General features: G+C 39.7%; 2 protein-coding genes across 2 annotated transcripts; one reads left to right on the forward strand and one right to left on the reverse strand.

The window, feature by feature from the left end:
* The first annotated feature begins 2,301 nt into the window (after nt 1–2,301).
* Nucleotides 2,302–4,353, forward strand: LOC121509567 (piggyBac transposable element-derived protein 4-like). Its single transcript, XM_041787021.1, has one exon. The coding sequence runs from the start codon at nt 2,302–2,304 to the stop codon at nt 4,351–4,353; it is 2,052 nt and encodes a 683-aa protein (XP_041642955.1).
* Nucleotides 4,354–17,738: 13,385 nt separating this feature from the next.
* On the reverse strand, nt 17,739–24,172 carry LOC121510432 (arrestin domain-containing protein 3-like). Its single transcript, XM_041788471.1, has 6 exons — nt 23,880–24,172; nt 23,710–23,770; nt 23,481–23,628; nt 23,274–23,370; nt 18,514–18,770; nt 17,739–18,077 (listed from the first exon to the last, which is right to left on the reverse strand). The coding sequence occupies exons 1-6, from the start codon at nt 24,136–24,138 to the stop codon at nt 17,811–17,813; spliced, it is 1,089 nt and encodes a 362-aa protein (XP_041644405.1). The 5' UTR covers nt 24,139–24,172; the 3' UTR covers nt 17,739–17,810.
* Between the last annotated feature and the right edge of the window lie 1,606 nt (nt 24,173–25,778).

Consider the following 25,778-nt stretch of genomic DNA (forward strand, 5'->3'; position numbering starts at 1 on the left):
ACTTATTTCCTTTTCAGTACATAACATGTTCCTTTTCCCAATGGTTAAGGTCTTGCTAAATCTTCTACCTGTAAAAGCAGCTCTATATCCAGACAGGAAGTTAAACACCTTTCGTTTAAGGCAGTAGGAAAATCCAAACGACACAAAAATAGTTTTAAAGGCAAAACAATGGAATCTTACAATGTAATTATAAAAAAATGGTGTGATTAATTGTGATTAACTACAGATTACTGGATTAATCACAACTAAAAATCGCTATCTTTTGACAGCCCATATCTTTCTGTTAGGGTTGTCAAGATTAGTCGACTTAATTGTGATTAATTAAGGTCCACAATTAGTGGACTGAATAGACTGATATTTTTAATCGCAGTTAATCTTGTGCTTACCAACACACTTTGGTTAAGGCGTGTCAGCTTCACCACTGCCCCTTCAAATGTCATTTCACTGTTAAAAAAACTCACAGACTGCTCATTGGCAAGCAATTTCTTTTTTCTGTGGTTTAGTTTGTTTACATCTTTGATCTACCTCTAAAAGCAGGCCTGTATCCAAACAAGAAGGAAATTACCCTTCATTCAAGACAAAAGGAAAATCCAAACGACACAAAAACAGTTTTGAATGCAAAATAGTGGAATTTTAAAATTTGATTGAAAGGCTGCGATCAATCACAATTAATTACATAAATCCTGGGATAATCGCGATTAAAATTTTCAATATTTTGACAGCCCTAATATCTTTATATATAGCTGGCCACCATGGGTCCTCCTAGTGAAGAAAAATAAAATTCCCCCTTTATGAACGGCCCTGACTGAGGCATGGCTATTAGGATTTCCCTTTCCTTATTCCACCTGATGGTAATTCTACCAAATAAAGACAATGATATATGATAATGATAATGTATATTTAATCGTGATTACCTACAGAAAATCTTTTAAAAGCACATTTTAAACTGCTTTGTGTGATTTTTTTTCTACTGTCGTTCCAGTTTGGATACAGACCTGCTCTTAGAGACAGATGACAGATTATAACATGAACTTAACCACAGAAAAAGGAACTTGTCATGGATCGAAAACGAAATAATGATGAAGGAGACATTAAGGAGCATTGGTGGACTTATTTTAAATCACTGTGTTAAAAGGGACAATAAAGCATGTGATTAAAAATAATTAGTGCATTAATTAATCATGATTAACTATATTATTATTGGCAGCCCTATTCTGACACTGATTAAAAGTAACAGGTTTGACAACAAATGGTACAAATATAAACGATTAAAATGTCTAAATTTAGATACAGCTACATTCATGCCTGGAAACAATGATATAAGAGGAAAATGTTTCAAGATGTCGGCTTGATTTTCTCTTAGTGTCATGGACTTTTTTGGAAATATTGTGATGGAAAATCCTGTGGTGAGAGAACAAGACGTCTCATTATTTGTCTACCATCAGAAGATCATCATCAGGGAAAGCTTCACCCTCACTTCAGGAATAAAAAAGAGTATCAGCCCACATTCAGAAAACAGAGGGAGGTCCCTAATTCCACAATAGCCTATAGGGCTTCAGACTCATGTAAGAACCTGTCAGAGGGAAGAAGCATGTTTATGAATGAACAAGCCCGAGATCAGAGTGAATTCTGTTTGGCAAAAGGGGGGAAAAGGGAGTCCTGTATGATGTGGAAACATCTGGCACTGCTTTTAAATCATAATGTGTGCCTTTTACGCATTTCCTTATTATAAATGCATGAATAAAACTCATAATAAGCTAAAATGTGCTAAATAGTGTGAGTAAAAGAGATTTGATATAGTTTGGCAGCTGTGTGGAGTTGATATTAGAAAGTTTTCACACCCCCATGTGTCGTTGTGACAGTTGATTGACAGTCGATGGTTTTGATGTGTGGATTTTACGCAGTGGTTTCTGTATCTCCGCGGCCTCAGAGATGGGTATCCGGCTTATTGATACTGCTGAATGCCAGCGGGCATTAGAACAGCAAGCGGCCATCTGCCAGCCTAGCGAACTAGCAACCCCACCAGCTGCAGTCGCAAAACGCCCTACAAAGCAGGACATGCATGCAGCTTCTGACGTCTGCGGCCACACTGCGCTACAAAGCCCAGAAAACCCAGGAGCGGAAACAATGAGAATCAGGCTTATAGACGCCGCATAGGTCCGCGACCAGCAAGTTTTTGGAGAGGAGGCTGCCTTTAAGTGCACATCAGTTCATTTCGGATGATTAGTTTGTGCGATTATTCCCCCACGTTGGAAAAATATACATAAAAAGACTCATGCAGGGGCACTTTAATACCCCGACATGGCGACGGCAAGAAAAGGGAGAGAGCTTTTTACTATTTTGGAAACTAGCGCGGACACAGAAAGTACAACGGTGTGCGACAGCGACAGCCAAGACGCTCCGCTTAATCTTTCAGCCGATGTGAAGTGGTTTGAAATTCCGTACAGAAAGCCAGACTCGGACGAGGAAGACGGAGTGCGGGAAGAGGAGGAGGAGGAGGTGGAGGAGGACGGCGAGGGGGAGAATGGATTCACGAGCACAGCAGCAGCCGCGGCGGAGGCTGCAGACGCGGCCAGCTTCATCGCAGGAGGAGGCTGCAACATAATTCTGGTGACCGGGAGTAGTAATGGACTCAAGCACGAAGAGGAGGAGTACGCAGAGGACTGCTATTATTCTACCTCCACTAACTGCTCCGATAGCAACTCAAACGACTCGGATATCGATTTCTCCGATTTGGAGGAGGAGGAGCGCAGGAGTTTTTTCAGCTTTGAAGAAGACTTGGACGAGGACTGCACTTCTCCGGACTTCTGGGGCGAACCTGACCAGGTAATCTCGATCGAGCCTTTCTGTGCTGTCAGCGGCCCTCAGCACTCGCTGGGGGACGATGCTGACACCCGTGACTATTTCCGGATACTCTTCCCAGATTCTCTTTTTGAACACATGGTGGAACAAACAAACAAATACGCCCTCTATCGGCAGAGGAGGAGTGGGAAATCAGACCCCCACTGGCACCCCACTGATGTGAGGGAGATGAGAGCTTATGTGGGTCTGAACATTCTTATGGGCATCAATCAGCTTCCAGACACTGGCATGTACTGGGCCAGTGATATTTTCATAGGAAACGCAGGATTTAAGAAAACAATGACTGCCAGACGCTTTGAGAAACTCACTCAGTACCTTCAGCTGTGTGACCGTGAGTCTGAGCCCGTGAGAGGAGAGCGAGGGTATGACGCCCTCTTCAAAGTCAGGCCTCTCCTTGATGTGGTGGAGAACACCATGTGGGACGCTTACACGCCCAACCGCTGTTTGACCATAGACAAGTGTGCCATTGTAATGAAGGGACGCTTCTCCCCCACCCAGTACATGCCGTCCAAGCCTCTCAGGAAGGGGCTGACGGTGTGGATGCTGTGTGACTCTCGCTCTGGTTACTGCCACCGGGCGAAGATCTACATAGGAAAATCCAGTGGGGACGAAGCAGCAGCCACCCTAGGCTACAGGGTGGTGGCCTCCCTGGTGCGCGGCCTAGAGGGCCAGTACCACCACCTCTTCATGGACAGCTTCTTCACCTCCGTGCCCCTCCTGCAGCGCCTGCTTAGGGACGGGCTCTATGCCTGTGGGCCCACCCAACCAGGGCGGAAAGGTTACCCAGAGGTTCTTCGTCCGTGTAATGTGGGAAAGCTCTCCCAGGGTGAATTCTACCAGTGCCAGCGTGGAAACCTTGTCGCTACTGTGACGAGGGATGTCAAGGTGGTTAGCTGCCTTTCTACTAATTCTGCGCCAGGGATTGTGGGTATCAGCCCAGGCCGGCAGCAGCGTGAAACAGACGGTGAGGGCGAGAGTGACAGCATGGAGAGCTCCGGCTTGTCTTTCGGCGTCCCTCGACCTTTGCCCCTACTGCTGTACCAGGAGAACATGAGGGGCGTCGACCTGTGCGACCAGCTGAGGGAGTGCTACCAGGTAGGCCGGCCCTGTAAGAAGTGGTGGCGCTACTTCCTGTGGTTCTACGTCAATCTGTGCATCGTCAATGCCTACATCATCCTGAGGGAGAGCAGAGGGGGGACACCACCGGCGGGCTTCAACGGCAAGCAGTTCACTCAGCGCCACTTTCGGGTGCGCCTGGCCCAGCAGCTGATCGGAGACTACCAGGGGGCAAGAGGCATGGAGCGGGCAGCGCGCAAGAGACACGCAGACTCACCCATAGAGTACGGACACCGCCTGGAACGCATGTCAGAGCGCTCCCGCCGTTGCAGGAACTGCACCAACAAGGGACTGCGACATGAAAGCGTCTTCGGCTGCAAGATATGCAACGTCCACCTATGCAGGGGTGGATGCTTCTCTGAGTTTCATAAATAGAAAAGAACTGATTTGTTTTTATATCCTTTGTGTAATCGAACAACTTGTGTCAAGGGGTTTTTCTAAAAAGTAAAACTATTTGTAATTCCAAAGGTTACCACTACAAGTGCACAATATAGTCACACACTTTATGTAGAGATAGTTTTAGGATAGAAGTATTATTGCACGTTTAATACAGCAAATAAACAGAGAAACTGTAGATTATTTGAATTAGTGTAGAATGTTTTGGCATCTTGCCTTCTGTAACACTGACAGAATTGCCTTGTGTCACTTTTTTATACGTTTAAAATGATGAGAAGGCTTTTATAAGAAAAAGAAGTAATCAAACTTTTCTGCACTTAAAGTAGATGATAAATGTTTACTATGGGAAGTTTATCTCTCTCCTTTTACAAAATAAAAATTCAGTATGATGTACTTTACCAAAATGTCTGTTTTTGTGTCATATGAAAGCATGTACAAGCTAGCTCTAGGGATGCCCTGATATTATTTTTTGTATCTGCAGATATGAACATTTCTGCAAATATATACAAAGCAGCTGTTAACATTGGCTTACACTGGCTGTAAATATCGGCGTTATGTATGAATGCGTTTGTGGAGTTTAAGGCAGGATCACCAGACCTTTGAACACGGGTGGAGTGAGGGGTGACTTACAGGGCTTTAGCCCCGATTCTTTTAAGATGGTGAAAAGTAGTTTTCACGCTGAGTGTTATCATGGATGGTAGCAAAGAGTAATAGATGATAATAAGCAATGAATCATGCTTGTCACAACATGAGAATTTCATTCTCGTAGCCAAATCGACCTTTTTTTTTTTAACTCAGCACCATACAGTAGAGAACAATTAAACATTAAACTTTTTTCTGCATTTTCATAAACACATTATTTCTGGTACACATAACTTGATTTATATGTCAAGCACCATTTTGTAACTTTAACTGACAATTCCTCTGCCTTTGTGATATAACTTTATAGGTGCAGTGTACAAATATTTTCAAAATTTGTATCTAATCACCTGGAAATAAGAAATTGTTTTATTTTCATTAATATAGAATAAGCCTTTTATTTATATTGGGATGCTCCCCTTCATGGACTCTGCCATCTTCGATTTTTGTCTTTTGCTTGTTTCTGCAGTACCACAAAGGGGACAAAATAATAATAAAACAATGTTATATATTCAGGCTATTAAACATAAATGTAGAAAAGCCTACTTATAAATATTGTGTTCCATTTTTGCCAAGTTTGCTCTGCTAAATGCTACGTGGGTAGATTTTACACACTGTACCTTAAAAAAATACGTTTTTACCCTTTTTTAAGAAGCAGGAGTGGAAATTACTGATCATCAGTGTGTTGGTTTCATATCATAAATGATGTTGGCTCTAAAGCCTTGGTTCCCAACCTGGGGTCTGGGACCCCCTGGGGGGGCACCCAAGATCTAAGGAGGGCGAGCCTTCGTCTGCTCTGAGGTTGTCATAATTAGATTTGCACATGTGAACTTTAGTCATGAAAAAACATTTACACAATAGTTTATTCAAAAGCCTTTTGAAAATAACATGTAGACCTATATTCTTTGGATCTTGTTGATGATACAGATGTAATTTATGTAGATTTGACAGCACACATGAAGATCTCAGCAATTATAAGGTACATATTTGGGGGAGGGGCTTCAAGGAAAAATGTTGGGAACCACTGCACTAAAAAATACCTTTTTTTAAGTGGAACTGTTTTTATTCTAAAACTACATTTGTATTTTAACCTGCATAAAAATAGTGCATATAACTACTAGACCTGTTAAGAATATTCATGTCAATTTGGAATGATCAAGGTTTTAATCGCGATTAATCTCATGCTTTATTGTCTTTTTTTAAACACTTTGGTTAAGCCACATCAGTGTCCGCCTGCAGCAACAGTGATGTAAATAAGTCTACTACTGCTCCTTAATGTTTCATTTCAGTCTAAAAATCTCACAGAAAGCTTAGTGGACAAGTCAGAAGTCACCTGAACATTCTGCTATCAAACATTTACCTTTCCACTGTTTACTTATTTCCTTTAAGATCCATAACAAGTTCCTTTTTTGATGGTTTAGTTCATGTTAAAGTCCCTGTAAAGTGATAAAAAAAAATCTTTATTTTAGGTTTGTTGTATGATAGTACACTGTGTTATGAACCACCAGGCCACATTTCAGTCATGAAAAACATCTCTAAGTTTATAGATTTAAGCTTCAAAATCATGAAAAGTGAGGCAGTAAAATCTGCCCATGTATGGTGTCGGCTTGTCAGTTGAATGAGCTGAAGCCACTCATGAGATGATACAATCCTCTCAAATAAAAAAAAAGTCTTTTAACTTTAAATGACGGTAGTGACATCAGCTAACAGCAGTACTGAGATGAACTGCTCTGTGATTGTATATCATTGTAGCGTTAGTGGGGTAGGGTTATTCCCCACTATGGTGATGTCATGGGCTCAAATGTTAGCCCTGCTCAAATTAAACCAAGCCAGGAAAGACGTGAACAACTTTCTAACGGTCTAAATAAAGAATTCAGTCACATGTAGATTTCAGTGTTTTCACATGTTTTTACAGCAACCTTATTCCTGCATATGCAGAGTGTCAAGACACAAATGCTGGATTTCACTTTACAGGAACTTTAAGATCTTTAATCTCCCAAAAAGCTGGTCTGAATCTGAACAAGAAGTTTAAGACAGCAGAAAAAAATCCAAAACGGCACAAAATATTCTGAACAGTGGAAAAATACTGCAAAATAGTGGAATTTTAAAATGTGATAACAAGAGTGTGATTAAGAGTGTGATTAAAAATGTTAATCTTTTTACAGCCCTAATAACTGCCTCATAAGCAGTTTCTCAGTAGCATGTCTCCAGATTTTCTAAAGTTGGGCTAAACTGTGTTTTAAGGACTGAAGTTTGTTTCTTTTTCATCCTTAAGTTTTAAAATGTGTTTTAAGAACTGAAAGTTTGGGTCTGGAAAAATTAGCATGTCAAATATGGGCAAAATCCAGCATCATGTTTCCATAGTTAGTTCACATAAAAGTGGAAAACAGTGCTACTGAATCCTGAACAGGCTAAGCTTTGGATGCTCCTGATCCCTCATACGCACATGAAAATCTGTGCTTCTCTGGGCCTTGAAGGGGACACAGCTTGGAGTAATTAGAGAGCAGAAAAAGCCCCTCAGTACTCTGCAGCCAGCGGACCTAGTGATGCCATGTCTTTCTCCAACCGCACCACAGACCCACAGCCATCTGTGGCTCTATTACACTCAGTCCAAACCCAGAAAGTGGTACTTGTTACAGACATGATTGGAAAACAGAACAAAGATGGCATAAATGCAACTTTGGGAGCGTTCTTTATCTCTTATTAGTGAAGGGTTAGCTCATTCGAGTTAAAATCCCAAGAGCAGAGAAGAAGTGAATTAAGAAACTGTTGAAACATGATGTGTATTTCTGTCCACGCTGTTATCAGACCACTGAGCTAGCGGCTGCATGTAGGCAGAGATAGGCCGCTTCAAGAGGTCAGACTACCAGTCTCCCGTGTCTCCTCCTGAGGTCTCTCTCCTTCCTCTCTCCACGCTGTCTCTCTCTTCCTCGCCTCCATCCTACACATTCTAACACACATACACACACACAAACACACACACACACCCTCCCTTCTCCTCCGCTCTCCCTGAGCCGTTCCCCAGCTGGGAGAGGGTTAGTCAACTGGACGGCCGTCCCGCTGATCTGCGGGAGCCCCTTTGGGGAGTTACCATGGCAACCGTGGCCGATGAAGACAGGGAGTCGCCAGCAGGCCCGCATGGTTGTCATGGTACTCGCTCTGGCTACGGAGGTGGGAGGTGCCAGAGGCCACACCTCCCTACCCTGTCTCCAAACCCAGGCAAGGCTGTGGTGTATATCTCTGTTTGTGTGTGGAGAGAGAGAGAGAGAGAGAGAGAGCTGGCTGGTTGACAGCCTGCACACTGTACATGGAGCCAGACTGGTTACCAGGCAGGCTTAGCTACAGCACAGCCAAGACGACGCCTGCTGCCAAAAAAATGAAGAGAATGACATGAAACTGCTGCTGGAGAGACATCTTCATGCAGGTGTAGGATTCACTGGATTAGAGTCGCACTGTTTTCTGCACCACAACCAATCACATGGAAAGTTTCTCCTCTGATTAAGTGAAGAACATGAAGCACAGCGTTGCTCTGCAGATATCTTTATGCAGGTGTAGGAGGCAGAATGAGCTAAATCTGCACTGTGTACTCTTGACACATGAAACCACACTGCACATTTCAGTCCTGTTCTGCTTAATCACAGCAATAAAACCCTGTATTTTTCACATCTACAGAGTTATATCACAGCTGTCAGTCTTCCTTTACCCACATAGTCATTATACTATCAAGGTGATTACAGTAATTGATGCATTAGAAGCTGGATCCTAGCATATCATTTGTGTTACACTTTATGTGCTTTCACTCATATTGATATGTTTTCCAGCAGGTTCAAGTGACACATGATGACGAGGCAGTTGCAGCAGATGTGGGCAGAAATACACATTTAATTTGCACTGCAAGGGATATATGCAGAGGAATCTGATGATCTTGTGACTTTGTTTTATTAATATTTACGAAAGAACACTCACAATTTCTTCTTTGTATTGTGGGATGGACGTGAAATTGCGTGGCTTCAAATCTGCATCAGATCCAAACTCCTTTCTCTCTCTCATTGTAGGTGGGTGTGCTCTGTGGTGTCACAATAGCCAGATCTAATGTTTCCAGGATGGATCCAAACCATAAACTGCTCTGCTCTCAACATGTTCCCCTCCTGGGCAGAGACAAATCTCTGACGCTCTGTCAGAAACATGGGCCTGGTTTCACTTAAGAACCACTGCTTGGGCAACACATGTACAGTTAAATTCATGAATGTGCCTTTGTTCAATACTTTCCTCTATTGCAAAATGAGTGTGGACAACGATGAGCGTGAGAAATGCCAAACATTTAATTCCAAGCTCTCACTGATTCATTGTTCCTTTTTTCTCTCTGTGCTGGGATGTTTGAATGTTCTTTCCCTGTAGTCACGATTGAGAGATGATGAATGACTTCTTGAACCTAACTTGATCATATCTGATTAAAAAATCAAATGTCTCGCTCAGTTTCAGATGTCCATTAATTGTTAACAGATCCCCAAAGAGACAACGTCCCTCCAAACTTCTTGTGAAGTAAACATTTTTGAGGCTCAAAGAGCTAAAATTTTTGTACATTTAACAAAGCACAGATGAGGTAGAAAGAAGCAAACTTTTGTCATTGTAATGCTGTCAAAACCAAGGACTAGTTTACATGGAACCACTGGCTTCTGAAGCATATTAAAGCCCAGTGATGGTGGACACCATATTGGAAATGTCATCTCAACCAGCGGTCCCCAACCTTTTTTTCGCCACGGAACAGTTTCATAAAAAATGACACTTTTCATGGACTGGCCATCAATGTGTGGAGGTCAGAAACATGACAATAAAATGATACAAACAGCACAAAAACAAAGTGCAGAAAAAATACAACTTACCATAATTCTACATCAGTGGATGCATAAGAATCACCTCTCACAATAAACCTGTATTTTAAGCTTTTAGGCTTCCTTCTTCATGGCAGTCGTAGGCTCTCCTTCTGTCTCCTCATTGATGCTTTCCCCGTTTGCAAAGAAGCTTTCCTACAAAGTTTCTTGTTAACTCGTTTTAACTAGTTTATGGACTTAATTTTCAGATGTTATGTAACTGAGATAAGTGCCTTGACATGTGTCAAGAGGTCAAAAGGCACAGACGGATGACATAACAGTGGAGAATCCAGTTAGTTTTTTAAAACGAAACATGTTTGATGATAGTCAATAAAATTGGTACTCTTGGTGGTTGGGTAACCGCTGGGCTAAACCCTAATTTTGGGTCAACCTAGTAAAAGCCAAACAGCTGGAGCTGGTGTAAGGCCTGGTTGTGTTTTGTGCCTTCAACTTTGCTTGGAAGGCAACAGCTGCCTGGAATGCATGTCCCACCCTGCAAACAGTGAAGTCATGAGCTTAACCTCTCATCCAATCATCAGTCAGCATCGTGTTGAGAGAGCTAGCTGCTTCCCCAGACAATTATGCTAGCTTGCTTGCTAGCTTCTATATCAGGCACAAGTTAATACTAGCTGCCTTAAGTCGAACCTGAATAATGTTGTAGATTAAAACAAACAAGCAGTTGAATCTTCTTTGCAAATTAAAGGAAACTTATTTATTTGTTAGCTAGTATATACAAGCAACCTGAAAAGAAAAAAATATGCCAAGCTGCCTTGCAGTCATCCACAATCAAAGGACTGCCTGGCAGGTAGCCAGTATTAGCAGCCTGGAAGTCATTAATATGTCCCCACAATGTCTTTAGCTGCCTTGAAGCCAGCTAGGCCCTGTCCACACAGAGTTGAATTCAGGAGTATACGCAAAAGTTTTTTGTTGTATCGGCATTTCGTCCGCATGGAAATAGCGTATTGGGAGGCCGTAACAATACTTTTTGAAACAAGGTCCCAGAGTGAACACGTCAGTAAATGCTTACCATGTTGTCTCTGTGTGGACAGCCAACCGTATCTTTCTTGAAATGATTATGTCCTACATAGCATAGCCCACTTATGCCGCATACGTGGGTCGAGCCAAAACAACAATGGCAGATTACAGGGTTGTATGGTTGTATTCATGCTGCAGAAACTACTGAGCTTATTAGGGCTTTTACAGCAAAACTTGATGCTCCTTTACCACCAACGAAAACAGCATACATCAGACGTTCTCAAATCCAGTGTAGAGAACAACCAGAAGGTCAATCAAGAGAAAGTTTGTGGCAGTTTTCTGTAATCTTCTTCTCTTTTTCGGTGCATTTCCATGGCAGCGTTACAGTACCATAACAGTCTTAGCATATATACTACAGCGTTTCCAGTCATTTTCAGCAGTTCTGTGTTTATGCAGACATTTCCTGAAACAATCCTGTGTTTTCGGAAAACTTTTTCAAAACAAAACAGAAATATTTTTGTCTCTGTGTGGACAAGGCCTTAGGCTCTATTTAAGTTACTAAGCCTTCTAGAGGGCACCCGGGAGCCTACCAAAGAAATGTCTCTTAATTTGCAAAGATTCAACTGGATTGATTTTGTTGATTGTTTGTTAAATCTATGACACTATTCAGATTTGACTTAAGGTAGATAATACAGAGTAGTGCAGTCATGAAGTAATTTTGTAGGCAAAACCGGAAGTTAGCTTCGCATGGGTTCCCTCAGCGTCGAGCCTTTGGGATTTTTCAATGGGTTTTTGGATTATTGCTGAAAATAAGATCTGTGTCCAATAAGAGTTTATGAAACTTACACGTTTTGTTCATAAAGATAATCTTCATAAATTGATAATATAAGCAAGACAAAAGTAAAAAGCTAACGTCATGTTATGTTGAACTACAACACAGTCAACTGAATTTAATGTCCTCACCCGCGGATACAAGTGAACGGCAGGCTCAGTTGCCATGCTTCAGATGATGACCGTATAGTCTTCCCGACAAACACTGTAGTCTTTGTTGGCTGTCTTTTAGCAACTGCCTTTATTAAGATGTGAAAAGATACACAATTCAAAGGTGGGACACTGTTCAGATGTATTTTATGTTGAAGAAACGTTAGACTCTCTTGAGCTTGTGTTCACCACAGACCTTATTTCAGGCATTTAACCGAAAACTCATTCAAAAATCCCATAGACTTTCAGACCAGGGCACCGGAAGTGCTAAAATGCTAACTTCCGCATTTTAGGACTCATTCCTCCACCACTCTATTAACAAACTCATGCCTAATAAAGAAGCTAGCAAGCAGGCTAGCATAGCTGTCTGAGGAAGCAGCAAGCTCACTTGATTCAATGCTGACTGATGATTGGATGAGAAGTAAAGCTCATGGCATCTGTTTGGAAGGCAGGATGTGCTTTTGGGGCAGCCGCTGCCTTCCAGGTGAAGTTGAGGGCACAAAACACCATTAAGATAATGTGAGCTACGAGCCTCCTGGCAAACAGCTACAATATGTCTTCCAATCAGACAACTGAACCACAGCCCTGATAATGCGAATTTAAACATAACTTGTAGCCTTAGTGTCATCAAAAAACAGACAAGTGATTAAAAATGCAACCCACATATTGAGTGTACCAACAAAAATATGAGCTAATCAGGCCACAGCTAGTTTTTGAACCATGCTATGATCATGTTTATTTCTGCTGTAAGAATTAACATTTTAATATGGGTGTGTATGGGACTTATGGGGCTTTTTCTTCTTTTTTCACTTTTGCATTGGCTTTACTAGAGATTTATGCTTGTTTTAAACAATGTCTACTGAAAATGGTTGTAAATAATTACTATTAAAATGCTAACAATAAAAAATTTAGAGGAAATCACTTCACTTCAGTTTGACAAGCACATTTAGCTGTTGATATGTCTGTCTCTGTACCACATTGGGGTTCCACATGAAGAACTATGACTTATAATCAAGCACTTTCTTGATTGCTCATCCTGCTGTGAGGGATCAGTGAATTTGGATTGGCATACAAACACTCAGTTAACTAATTGTTCACTGTGTACTGCAGAGTGACACACACCTCCATCTAGTGGGCAAAAGAAATGCAGTGAGCAAATCCTCAGGCCCTTCAGGTAGTTTATTATGCACAAGTCAAATCCCCTCTGTTTCATCAAGAATCAGTTCGTCTGTGTTGTTTGTCTCTTTTCATAAAGCATGCATACCACTAACTCTTCATCTCAGTCTTCTTTCTAACCAGGAAGCTTTCTGAACCAGATGGATCTCTTTGGTTTCTGTTGATGAGGTTTTGGCAGACCCAACAGAATGACAAGGGGAAGTTTAATCTCGGTGCTTTTTGCCAGAGGAACATCAAGTGTGACCTGTAGAAATACAGAAACATAACTTTTAATAATACCTCAGGTCATGTACAAAAAAGAGATAAATCCCAATTTATTGGTCATCTTAATCAGTTTTGTAGCCATTAATTTTCCAAAAACTCTACGCAGGGTTTCTTTACATAAATGTCTATCTAAGGGCAGTCTCTGGGCCTCACTCTCATTATCATGCATTCTCTTTTAATTGCATTTTCGTACACAGATATCGATTTTCAGGAATGCAACCGATCAAAATTAGTATTACCATGTAATTTTTCATTACGTTGCAAATGACAGAGCTATAACTACCTTGAGTCTGTACTCCAGCTTCATCATGCTGCAGTTGAGGAAGGTCGGGGGCTGCTGAGGTGGGACACTGAGGACTTTAGTCATACTCTGACTGGTCTGAGCTGGAACAGAGTCTCCAGTCCCAAACAGGGTGTCATTTGTGTGTACTATCCTCAGTGACTGAGCAGCAAAGGTCTGCTTCTCACACAGGTAGAACTGGGGTGTGACTGTGCGTGATGACTCATTGAGGACTTCTACAGAGACCCCCATTGCCTCCCCTGCTTATATACACGAAAGAAAGAAACCCAACTGTTACTAATAGAGCCAATGTGTAGATAAGATATTCTTAATTAATCAGTTTACCTTGCTTTACTCCCATTTTTTCAGAGGTAACATTCATGGTCACTTTTTCCGAGCCAGGAAATGAAATCCTGGTTGCATGTTGTTGCTCCTGAAACATAAAGAGGTAACATCTTACCATCTGTACCATCTTACAAAAAGAGTCTTTCTCAGAGGGGCTCAGGCCGTAGACCACAGATCTCAGTTGTCCCATCTTGCAGACCACTATGAGGAGATGCCACATATGGAATAACCACATAAACATTACAGACTGGGCAACAAAACATAAAAAAGGTCCATAGTCTAATCAGGATTATATTATGTATAGACCCATTTTAGAAGTAGCTGAGCTAATGGTGGCTCACTTTAGCTTCATTTGTTTTAGCTAAAGCTAGTGTATCTACACTAGCTATGTAGTTATTATTGATATGCAAGCAATGTAGCTATGTTAGCTTTAGCTTGTGCAATGTTAACTTAAGCAAAAAGTTACACCTAACATAGCTACACTAGTTATGTAGTTAACATAGTTAACAGCTGTGTTAGCTTCAGCTACATTGCCTATGAAAGCTACGTTATCCATGTAGTTTACGTAGCTCATGTAGCTTCATTAGCTAAGGCTTTAACTACATTAGCTGTATTAGACTGTTTTCATGGAGGACAAGCTTTTTTCTTGTTAGCAGACTGTTCACTAGGCTTTATTCAATATTCTAGATTTAGGTTTTGCAGGTCAGGTTTTTGACATTCAACTTTCAGTAGCCTAACCCTAACTGGAAGTTTAATCTGATTTCATTTTGAAAGTTTTAGCATGCATTTCTGTTCTGACAGATGCTGCGTTTCACAGTAATGGTCAGATCTGTGGTCTGCCGCCAGACTGCCTTGCCTCACTTCCCTGATGTCCAACCAGGCAAACCAAAGGTAGATAAGCACTCAACGTAAAAAAAGACATTCATTCTGTCTTACTGATTTAAATTGATCATATTTGTATCGTTTTTTTACTATATTGCAAGTGACTCTTATGTGCTTCATGATAAAACTTAAAGGCACACACAAGAGGATAATAAAATTAGATATACAGTGCTTAACAAATTTATTAGACCACCACCCAAAGTAAGGTTTATGCCACAGGTGCACTGAATTAACAGCATTGGTACTTGCCAAAATCATTTTTAATGTTTCTGCAATGGTTAATACACCAATATGTAGAAGCTCTTTAACAGAAATCATATTTTTAATGCTAAAATATAATTATTATTGTTATCCGTTAATTTTCAAATTTACTGATTTACAAAAAAACTGAAAAAATAGTAAAGCACATTATTATTTCTTGATTGATATGTCAAATTATAGTTATTTACTTGCATTCCTGGACAGAAAAATTAGTTTTAGTGGTTGAATGTTATGCTTGATTAATGTCTCAGAGAAGGCCAGTGAGCCAGCTCAAATTTGGGTATAAAAAGGTGAATTCAGTTTGAAATTCCTCATTCCTGTTCAACATGGTAAAACACGGAGAGCTCACTGAAAATGAAAGAGTCCGCATTAAAGCACTTCATGATGCAGCTGTGGCATAAACTTTACTTTGGGTGGTGGTCTAATAAATTTGTTAAGCACTGTAATTCAAAGGATTATCAGTTCCATACCTTAAGTCCAATGATTATCATTTCTGATTTGGAGGCAAAAGGGAACTCAGATTTTGTCAGAAAGGGGAACTCAGTCTTGGTTTTGTGGACACTCCAGATGGACAGAGTCAGCTGTGCTCGTAAACTATATGTAATTTTTCCCCATTTCCCCTCATAAGATGAAGGCATATCTCTGAAAGAAAGTACACTTTAGTTATGATGAACAAGTCCTGTTTTTGTCACTAGCTACAAATTGATTATGGAGGTTTGGCAAGCTTAGCATACATACATATTTGGAATCTCAAAGGTGAAGGGAAACACACTTCTCCCAGGGCCGATTATTTCCGAGCCTTTAAAACAAAACAGTCTGCAATGTCTTATACAACATCCATGTCCATTTCTCCCCATGAATGACACAACACTTACCGTCCCCTTTGTTTTTATCTTGCAGAATAATATGTTCAAAGTCAAAGTATTTCTTCTTGTCACTGTAAACCTCTGTGGTGTGTCCTTTACGTTCAGACCACGTCACCTTAGCTTTTCCTTTAGCTTTGACCACAAAACACTGCACTTTGGTTTCCTTGCTGGTCACCACTGTCACCCTTCCTGAGAGGATGTCCCCGGAAGAAAAAGTGCCTCGTTCATTCACCTTGTTGTAATCCACAAAGAGGTGCTTCACTGTCATGATAAAACAGCGTCGATTAACCTTCAGAAGGGATGTTAAAAAAAAAAAAAGAACAATGATCCTTTGAAGTTGGCGTATGTACTGTAGCAGCAGACTCCTCCAGAACCTGTATCTGTGTCACACATGATCAGGTGGTCACAGGCTGCTGGTGTCATTTTCACACAGGTAACTCTAGACGCTGGCCTTAGTGGTGATATTAGGCCAAATACACTGAGAGTAATTGCAAGGATAACTTAACCTTGTACTCACAGTGACATCAATAAACCACGACTTGATACGTCAGATACAGTTAAGGCACCTTGCCATACTATTGTTTCAAATGTTGTATATTTTAACAATATTTTTGGGGGACTTTTTAAAATGTAGCATGATAAGGTGTGGTTAAATCTATTATATCTCATAATCAGATTTTTTTAAACAGTGGTGGAAAGTAACAAATTACATCTACTAAAAATACTGTAATTGAGCAGTTTTTTGTGTACTTGTACTTTTTTGAGTACATTTTGAAAACAGTCATTTTCTACTTCAGTAAGTTTTAGCCAGAGTAACTACTTTTGAGTACAATACTCTTTTCTGCTTAAATTGACTACACCACAGCATGTTAGCAGAGAATGATTCCACATCACATCCCAAAACTGCAAAAACTGGAGACGAAAACTGGACCATGCGATGGTCTTCATTGGAGTTATTTGACAGTGTTCATCCACCACTGTTAGCTCTTTTGGGCATGTTTCTGATGGATTTTTGTTGATTTTAAAGTGAGGCACATTTGCGCCATGGATCAAGTTATCCACTGAATTAAAGTTTTCACCTGTGACTTTAGGGGAACCTAAAGAAAAAATTTAGTGATAAATCTAACTCCTATGTACACCAATATTTCTGTGCATTTTACTTTATTATAGAGCGGTAACTTTATCTGAACAAGTTGATAAAAAGGAGTTATTAAACATGACATTTAGAAAAGATAAAAATACACTTTTCTTCAATTAATCACTTTTTATTAGACAATTTATAAGTGAATTTAAATTTTTCATACTTAAATTATTTGATGGTTTAATACTTAAGACTTTCACTGTCATTCAGAGGTAGAACTATTTACAATGACAAAAAGTGATCATTATAAGACAAGATAGTGGAATCATGTGCATTTTTATGCACAGTAAACACAATACATTTAAAGTGGGTTTGCTCCTCTGTAGCATTTGGTCTACCATGGCCACCCTTGAAATCTGACTGACAATCCCAGAATTTTTAACTATGATTGGATATGTGCTTATAGAGGCAACTTTTACTTTGATCTGTTCTTGGGCTGTGCACCTGAAATTGTGAATAAAACATCTGCAGAATACTTTAGCATTACATGTTTAATTTTATGTCTTAAGTGATACAAGACAGGGTACATAAATGTTACTCATTTTTGTATCTGAGTGCACATACTTTGGGCCATGCCTGTATAAGTCACTGCCACAGTTGGGCCACCCTTGTCATAAAACTCTGACCATCTTATTGTAAGTCTGACAACATGAGGTTGAGTGTGTCTTTAACTGTGGGCATCACTGATCTTAGATATCAAAAATTGTAATCAGCTTTTGAGGAATAACACTTTAAATAACAGATCAGAGTTGTGCTTAGAAAGCATTCCCATATTTTCCATAATCATTAAGAGGGGGGTACACTGCTGCTTCTCCATATGGAGGAGGAGGGTCCACAGCTCTTGGTGCTGCTTGTGGCAGTGGCATCATCCCCCAGGGTGCTGGGTTTGGGTTCCCAAAGCCCTCAAATCCAAAGCCGGCAGCGGGAGGTGGTTGTTTGGCAGTGCGATGCTCAAACACAGGGAGAACAACTATGGGGAGTTTGATCTCTGGGTCTGTAGCACATTTGATATCCAGAAACACCTGTGAAAAACAACATTCATTTTGTAGCAGTGTATTTTACTTTGTGCTTTTTATTACAAAATTACCAAGCAGTATGATGTGTTATTCATTGTTTTGATTAGTTGTGTAATTCTTCTTTGATTATTTGGCTTTTGCATATTGTGACCAACAAGGCAATAGAACATCTTGATCTTGACACAGGCCTATGCTTATTTAATTCTGTAATTCCTTTGTTTTGTCACTAGAGGTCCTCAGTGGCCTAAAATAGATTTTCTGCTGGTATTTAACTGCATTATGTAACTAGAGAAACTTTCTATACAGAAAATGCTTTTGTCTTTTAAAGAAATGTAAAGCCTTTAATGCCAGATGTTTCTACCAACAAAAGTGCAATAATGATATGTGTTTAAACGAAGACAACTTGTTTACCACACAAAGGCTAACTGAGGGTGAGCTTTACCTTCAGCCTGTACTCCAGCTTGATGATGGAGCAGTTCATGATGGAGGGGGGGAGTTCCCTGGGGATTGGGATCACCTTGGTCACAGTCTTTTTGCCAGAGGGGTCAATAGCTTCCACCTTGTCCTTGAGGATCTCATGTGTGTGAACTCTCCTGTGACCCTGTGCAAAGAAACTCTTCTTCTCATACAAAATGAACTTGGGCTTCACTGAGCGAGATGAGCGGTTGTTGATTTCAAGATGAACCTTGATGCCCTCCCCTGTAAAATGGAGAAACAAAAGACAATTCTATAACACATGTATCCAGTTGATATCAGAAAGTATTTTGCTTAAAAAGTAAAGATGCACTGTAATTGTGTATCCACCTCTTCATGTCTTATTCTTCTGATTCATTTCTCAGTGATATTTTACCCTGTTTAACTCACAAACCAACCCCCAGCCCCCCGAGCCCTACTCCTCCTTATCTATGCATAGGTCTTTGACAACTTAATCTGTCACAAACACACTTTAAAAGAAGGCCCAAGTGAACCATCTTTCATAGAAACCCCCACCACACCCTTTCAGTGTCAATAATGATCATAATGTCTCTCTATGGCTGTGTCTTTGTAAAGAACATGACTCAGTCAGTCAGTCTTTATTTGTCTGGTGCCAATCCATAGTAAATGTGATCATAAGACACCTAACAAAAGAGCAGGTATAATCTGCACATCACAAAGTGCTCTTAATGTGCCACTGTCACTAACGTTATTTTGATCAGGCATCTGCAAAGACACGTGGATTGTTTTCTGATATTTATCTCTAAATGTACTCTGTGGCCAGGCAAACTCTCTCTAAGTAGCATTAATGTCTCTGATAAATTAGAACAATCAGGAAGTGAGTGGCATAGTAGAATGTATCATGGAGTGTCACCAGTAAATCCAACACCAGTTAAACCATGACATTGGTTATATACATCAGACAATATAAATGGTGAAAAGGTGACATAAGTTAAAACTTCTGTGTTTTTATTTCTAAGACAGAATAATAACATGTAATCAATTATTTTATAATAATTTAAAATGTGATTTATTATAATTTTTATTTCCATATGAATGACCGCTCACAGCCCACCTATAGTGCTTCTGGGGCCCACCAGTGGCCTTTGGGAAGCACTCCATTAAGAGATTATTGTTGTCCCTGTGTTCCTGGGGGATAATCTGAGTTCCTGGCTTCTTGGTAAAAACAAAACAAAAAAATCCCTTTTCCCAGTCCCTGCCCATTTACAGCACATCAAACCCTGTGCCATTGACACAGATTTTATCAACAGAAACAGAAACAGAAAATCTTCTAGGGTCCACCAAAACCCTCAAACATTATAGATGCATTTTTTTACATCACCTACTTATTTAGGATAAGTAGGACCTCATTTTTTATATAAAAAGTCAATTAAAACCCTGTAAAGTGAAATAAAAAATGTGTGTCTTAACCCACTAGATACGTTGGAATTCGGTTGCTGTAAACGTGAAAACACTGAGATCTACATGTGACTGAATTTTGGACTGAGACCATTAGAAGGTTTTTCACCTCTCTCCTGGCTTGGTTTAATTTGGGCAGGGCCTATATGTGGGCTCATGATGTCATGAGCCCACAGTGGGGAATGACCCCGCCCCTCTAACACTACAATACAAAATCAGAGAGCAGTTAATCTCAGTACAGTCTGTTGTTAGCTGATGTCACTGCCTTTATTGAAAGTTAACAGTCAATTAAGTGCTGTTTTTTCTTTTCATTGTGAGGTAAATTTGCCAAATCTTTCAGCCACAGTGGTCTATGGATCATTAAAATTATCATAACAGAGATTTCAGTCAAAAGATGGACTTTGGCTCTTTTTCTAAGGTCAACTTAAGGTCAAGAGGCTGATGGCGTGAGTGCTTTCCTCAATGCAGATTGTAGTATTTTTTTTAAATTTGAGAGGATCATATTTCTCCTGTGTGGGCGTGGCTTCAGCTCCTAGAGCAGATTTTACTGCCTCATTTTTCATGATTTTGAAGCTTGATTTTATAAACTTAGAGATGTTTTATCTGACTGAAATTTGACCTGGGGGTTTGTAACACAGTGACCAGATCTCAATTTGCAGGGTCTTTAACATTTTTAACATTTAACATTTTTTAAGAACTATTTTTTGGACGTTTTCTACATAAATATAGTTGAACTGGTTTCAAAGTTAAGGATTCATTAGTCTCAATCCACATTTAACTAAAAACATCAAAGCTTCATAACTAACAGTTCAAAATGTTTTATTTTTGAGAAATAATGCCATTTTATGGTGATGGCAGCACTTTCCTGGTGGCGACAGCAGTGCTATGGCAGTAAATATGTGTTTTCTTCATTCTTTTGGAATATATCAACGACTTTTTCTGTCTTGAAAAATGCAACGGCAAAAAATCAGACAGTATGATTCTCATGAAATAAAATGTAGGGTTTTAGGTTTAAGACAGCCACCTCACAATACAGAGTACCTCACAAATGGATATTTACTACAAATACAACTTAAAATTATCTTCAATAAACTCTTGTGTTTCCAGTGAAATTTCGATATCAAACTACAAACTTAACTGAGCACAAACAACTTTCAGTTATAAAATCTGAAGAATTTGTTTTGTACCTTGAACAGAGCATTTTGGTTAGAATGGCGGCCATCTTGAAGGAACACTGATAATTGTAATTTGCTTTTGTGACCTCACGAATGAGTCTAACAGGTCTAAGTTATGCAAAATTAAGAGTAATGGTGCATGGAACCCAAAATGTCCTACCACTGTTTATTCTGTTTTGATCAGGCATCCTCAAAGTCACCTATATTTTTTTGACTATACTCATGTCTTAAAACATACTCTATGACTGCCAACCTTTTCACACAGCCATAAAGATGGTGATGCTGTTTGGCCATTAGGTAGGTAAGATAAAGAATGTTTCCATGTTGGCATGGTGATGGCTGGCTCTGGGATGCTGGAGATCACTGTTTACCCCTCTGGGGGTGTCTTGGGACTTACTGAACAAAACAACGACAAAGGGTTCCCAAATGACAACCCTGGTAAAAACTTGTTGAAGCTAATCGGCCTGCATGGTTGACTTATGGGGACCATTATTAAGAGCACACGTGGGTTTAGGGATGTCATTGCTGAGTGCTGGTCCTTTCAGTAGGGCACAACTACAGCTGTGTTGAACAGCAGTCCAATATCAATGACCAGATCAATCATTGTTATAGGTAAAAAAATATATATTTCTACATGGCAAATAATTTACTAGCAGGTGTAGAAGAGTTATAGAAAACCAACAGACCCAGCAGTCATGGCATGCATACTGCTGATTCTGTGTATTTGAATTATTATTGTGTTTAAATAACAGCAGTGTGGAGTTTAGTTGGAGAGGTCATTTATTCTGTGAAAAAGCAGGTCACACAGGTGGTCCTTGTTTAGGGAGTGACATTGTGCAGAAGAAGAGTGTAATTTGATTTAAAAAAAAAGGGGGATTGGAGATAGGCTGCTCAGATAAAATGATTTCAAAGGCTTTAGGATGGCTAACTCGACCAGAAATACGTGAAGGAAAACAGAAAACTACCATTTAAATGGACTGAAGAACAGCCAAAAGACTCAGCCAATGCTCAGCTCCAGGATGATCAAAGAGGATCTTAATTTACCTGTGAGTACGGCAACAATTAGAAGACGCCTGTGTGAGGCCAAGTAATCGGTAATCATACAAAATACCCTTTTTCAGGCAATCCCCCCAAGAATCAGAACAACCTCCCCTCCACTTTAAAGAAAATGTGCTGAAACAAGCCATTCTCAGATTTTCCCCTCATTATGTCATGTGGGGAGTTAGCACTGCCCCCCAGGTTCAGTTTGACCTCCCCTGATGCTCAATCCATTGAGCCACATTCATTTCCTGAGAGGGGTGTGGTCAGGGGCGGGGTCAGACAGCTCTTTAACATTTAAAGCCACAGAAATAGCTTATTCTGAGCAGGGCTGAAACAGGGTTTATTTTAGACATGCAAAAATCCAATAATGGAGTGTCTTTTCAGCAACCAACTTCACAGGCATGTTTTGGGGACCTCTGAGCCCAAAATAAACTTGTCTTCAGAGGGTGAAATACGTGACCTTTAAGTTTTCCTCAGAAACAGCAGTTATACAGCTAAATTATATATATCACAGGAAAAACTACATCTTCATGCATTTTCCAGTTTATAGAATAATGAAGAAAAATGCAGACACTGCTATTTTTTTTGAACATTTGTATATTCCCTTTTATTCACTGTCTGTGAAGTAATAAATTTGATACACTTTTCTTTATGTTTTGATTTGGAATAGAATGTGCAGTGTTGCCAATGAATGGATGGAAATAAAAGCTATTATAAGGATTTTAAGCTTTTACTTCAAACTGAAGGTGAAGTCATAAAATTACACAGCACAATTGTTATAGCTCAGACAAAAATAAGGCAGTACTTAACTCTGCCTCATAAACAGATAATTCAGGATTCAGTTCAACCACTGTCCTACTGCCGGTCCATAATCTCTTGGTGGATGAGTTACTTTCAAAGGTGCAGTGACAAGTCGGGGGGAGCTAAGTGTTACCAAACTGGAGTTTGTAACTGATTTTTCCTCGATAAAGCAATGATAAGTTGAGCTTCACCTTCTTCAGTCAGGCCTGATAAACCTGCTTCCTAAAATGCGCCTAGTCAAAACAAGGAGAGGCGGTGTTCCACTTCCTTAAAATGCTAGATGAAATTTTACCTTGCATGTATCCCATCTGCTTTGTGTTGACATCCAATGAGACTTTTCCAGAGCCAAACGTCCTCACAGATTTATCCTTGCAACCATACTGCGGTTCCTAAAAAGGCAGACCCCAGAACATGTTAATTCAGACAGGTCATGGGCCCTTCTGCATGGACAGAAATCAGTAGTGAGTGGTTGCATATTTAAACATGAGTGATTTCTTACCATAAGTCCAGGGGTGTCCATGTCTGCTTTGGACACAAATGTGAAGTGTGCTTTGGCCTTTTTTGTCAGCTTCATGGACTGTTTCAGCTCAGCCTTTAACTTATGCACAATTTTTCCTTCGTATCCTTTGAAAGTCGATGGGATTTTTCTGTAAAGACCATTAATAAAAATTTTCTTCAGCTGGAATTATTAAACAACCTTTAATGAAAATAAAGCAAAGAGTAGGCACCTATCAGGAATGGTGAAGGCAAATGGAAACACATGTCGTCCTTTTCCAATGATCTCACTGCCTGGAAGAGATAAAGAATAAAGCATTAGTCTTTATGCATTAACAATGGATCATTCACCAAGATCCTTCAAATTAGCAGCATTGCATCAGGTATTAATGTCATACTTTACCATCTTGTCTCGACTCCCTCAAGATATGTTGTGTGACATCATAGTATTTCTCATCTGCCCAGTACACACGATGGTCATACTGCCCATAATGTTCACTCCAGCGCACCGAAGCTTTTCCTTTTGCTATGAAAATGAGCGCCTGGATTTTAGTTTCCTTTGAAACCTCTACAATGATTCGTCCATTAATGGTATCTCCATTTGTAAAGATGTTCCTGCTATTGATTGAATCATATTCAATCGAGAAACTCTTAATGGTCATTTTCCAAGAGGGTAAATCAATATGGCATGTAAACACCTAGAGCTAACTCAGACCTAATGAGCTGTGGATAGCTGTTCTGCTCTTCTTTTACCTAGTCTCAGGTACGCACATCCTGTTGAGCCGGTTTTTCTTGCCTTAAGCATTTAGTCATGCAAACTCACCACAGCTTTCTATAGAACCCAGTCCAGTCAACTTTATCTACATAGCCAGCCCCACACTAAGGGGCTTCTACTTAGAAAATATAGTGCAAATATAGTTAATGACCCCTGGTATATAGTTTAGTGCATATTCATATTTTCAGACCATATTTGAATAAAGATTATCATGTTGGCAGGGGTTAAAGAGACATTCAGATCTGAAAAAAAGGAGTAACACAACAAAAAAAATGATGCATGTTTTACTTTATTTTCTATTTATTTTCTCAACCTATTCCTGTAGTCATTTGAGTGTAAATATTTCTAAGACACTAACCTACCCTTAAAAGGAAAGCTTGTGTTCTTTTAAAGCAGGATGATAAGGCAGATGTCAATTATAGGTGTTCTCCAGGAGGAAAACTTAGAGCACCAAATTTAGCAGCCCAGCGGGCATACAGGGCCTTTGTAACTTTATAGATAGAGCTGAAGAAAAAGTGAGGCAATATAAAATACAGCTTATACTTCAGCTGAAATGTAGCTTAACATGGAGGACTTTTAAACGCCCAAGATAATATTTTATGAAATATAAGAAGAAAGTACTAGAATATCAAACTTAAATCACTAGAGCATGAATTACCTGTAAGCTAATAGAGAAATGTCTTAAACTCAAGTGGCTATTTTTACTCACAAACTTGTTAAAAACAGACAAAACAGCATCCTGTAGTATATTATCTTAGCACTCCCTTTGCTGTATAAAATACAGTATGAAAAATATTTATTTACAACTTTGAGAAAACATGCCGACTGAAGGGACGACCTTGGATGTTCTTGGATGTATTTTATTCAAAATTGTAAACAATAGGCTGTTTTGGATGAAATTGTGTTATTCAGTCAAGATATTTTGATTTGTTTTTCTAACTGAAAGCAAACAAATATGACAGGAAGTACATCATTTCTGAAATGTTGCTTGAAATATGGTGGACAGTAAAGTTCTCTTAATGTAACTAAGCAGCAGCTTTCATAAGATCTCTTTTTCTGACTCCTCTACCTGTCTCTGTGTCCCTGCATGGGTGGAGCCTCAGAGATATGAATCCTTTAAAGCCAATTGTATCATATTTGATACACACTTTTTTGATACCTGTATCCACTCTAAATGATTAACAATTTCCTAAAAAACCTTTTGTATACAGTCACATAAATGATAAAAATGCCACCAGTGGATTATCAGTTTCAAACAATTCCTAATGTATCAAATGTGGTACAAAAAATGTAAATGTGAAATTGTATGGCCTTATTTCTTTTTCTGGATTTCAGTTAAACATCTCATTTCCACATGTCCAAAAAATGTTATTTTCTGGCTATTATTTGAGGTATCAGGCTTTAAAAGGTTAAACATTTCCTTTGTTTTACATATTATTGACCTTCAGATAGATCATGTTGGCAGCAGTAACAGAAATCAAGCCTTTGTGATAACTGGTGATGAGCCTTTGGCATCGCTGTGGATGA

This window comes from Cheilinus undulatus, linkage group 5 (genome assembly GCF_018320785.1).
Source record: "Cheilinus undulatus linkage group 5, ASM1832078v1, whole genome shotgun sequence".
Lineage (NCBI taxonomy): Eukaryota > Metazoa > Chordata > Actinopteri > Labriformes > Labridae > Cheilinus > Cheilinus undulatus.

Coding starts and splice junctions, on each gene's coding strand:
- LOC121509567 (XM_041787021.1), top strand. CDS start 2,302: ATGGCGACGGCAAGAAAAGGGAGAGAGCTTTTTACTATTTTGGAAACT.
- LOC121510432 (XM_041788471.1), bottom strand. CDS start 24,138: ATGACCATTAAGAGTTTCTCGATTGAATATGATTCAATCAATAGCAGG. Junction 23,629..23,709: donor GCCTTCACCATTCCTGATAG/GTGCCTACTCTT, acceptor TGGTCTTTACAG/AAAAATCCCATCGACTTTCA. Junction 18,078..18,513: donor AGCTGGAGTACAGGCTGAAG/GTAAAGCTCACC, acceptor TGTTTTTCACAG/GTGTTTCTGGATATCAAATG.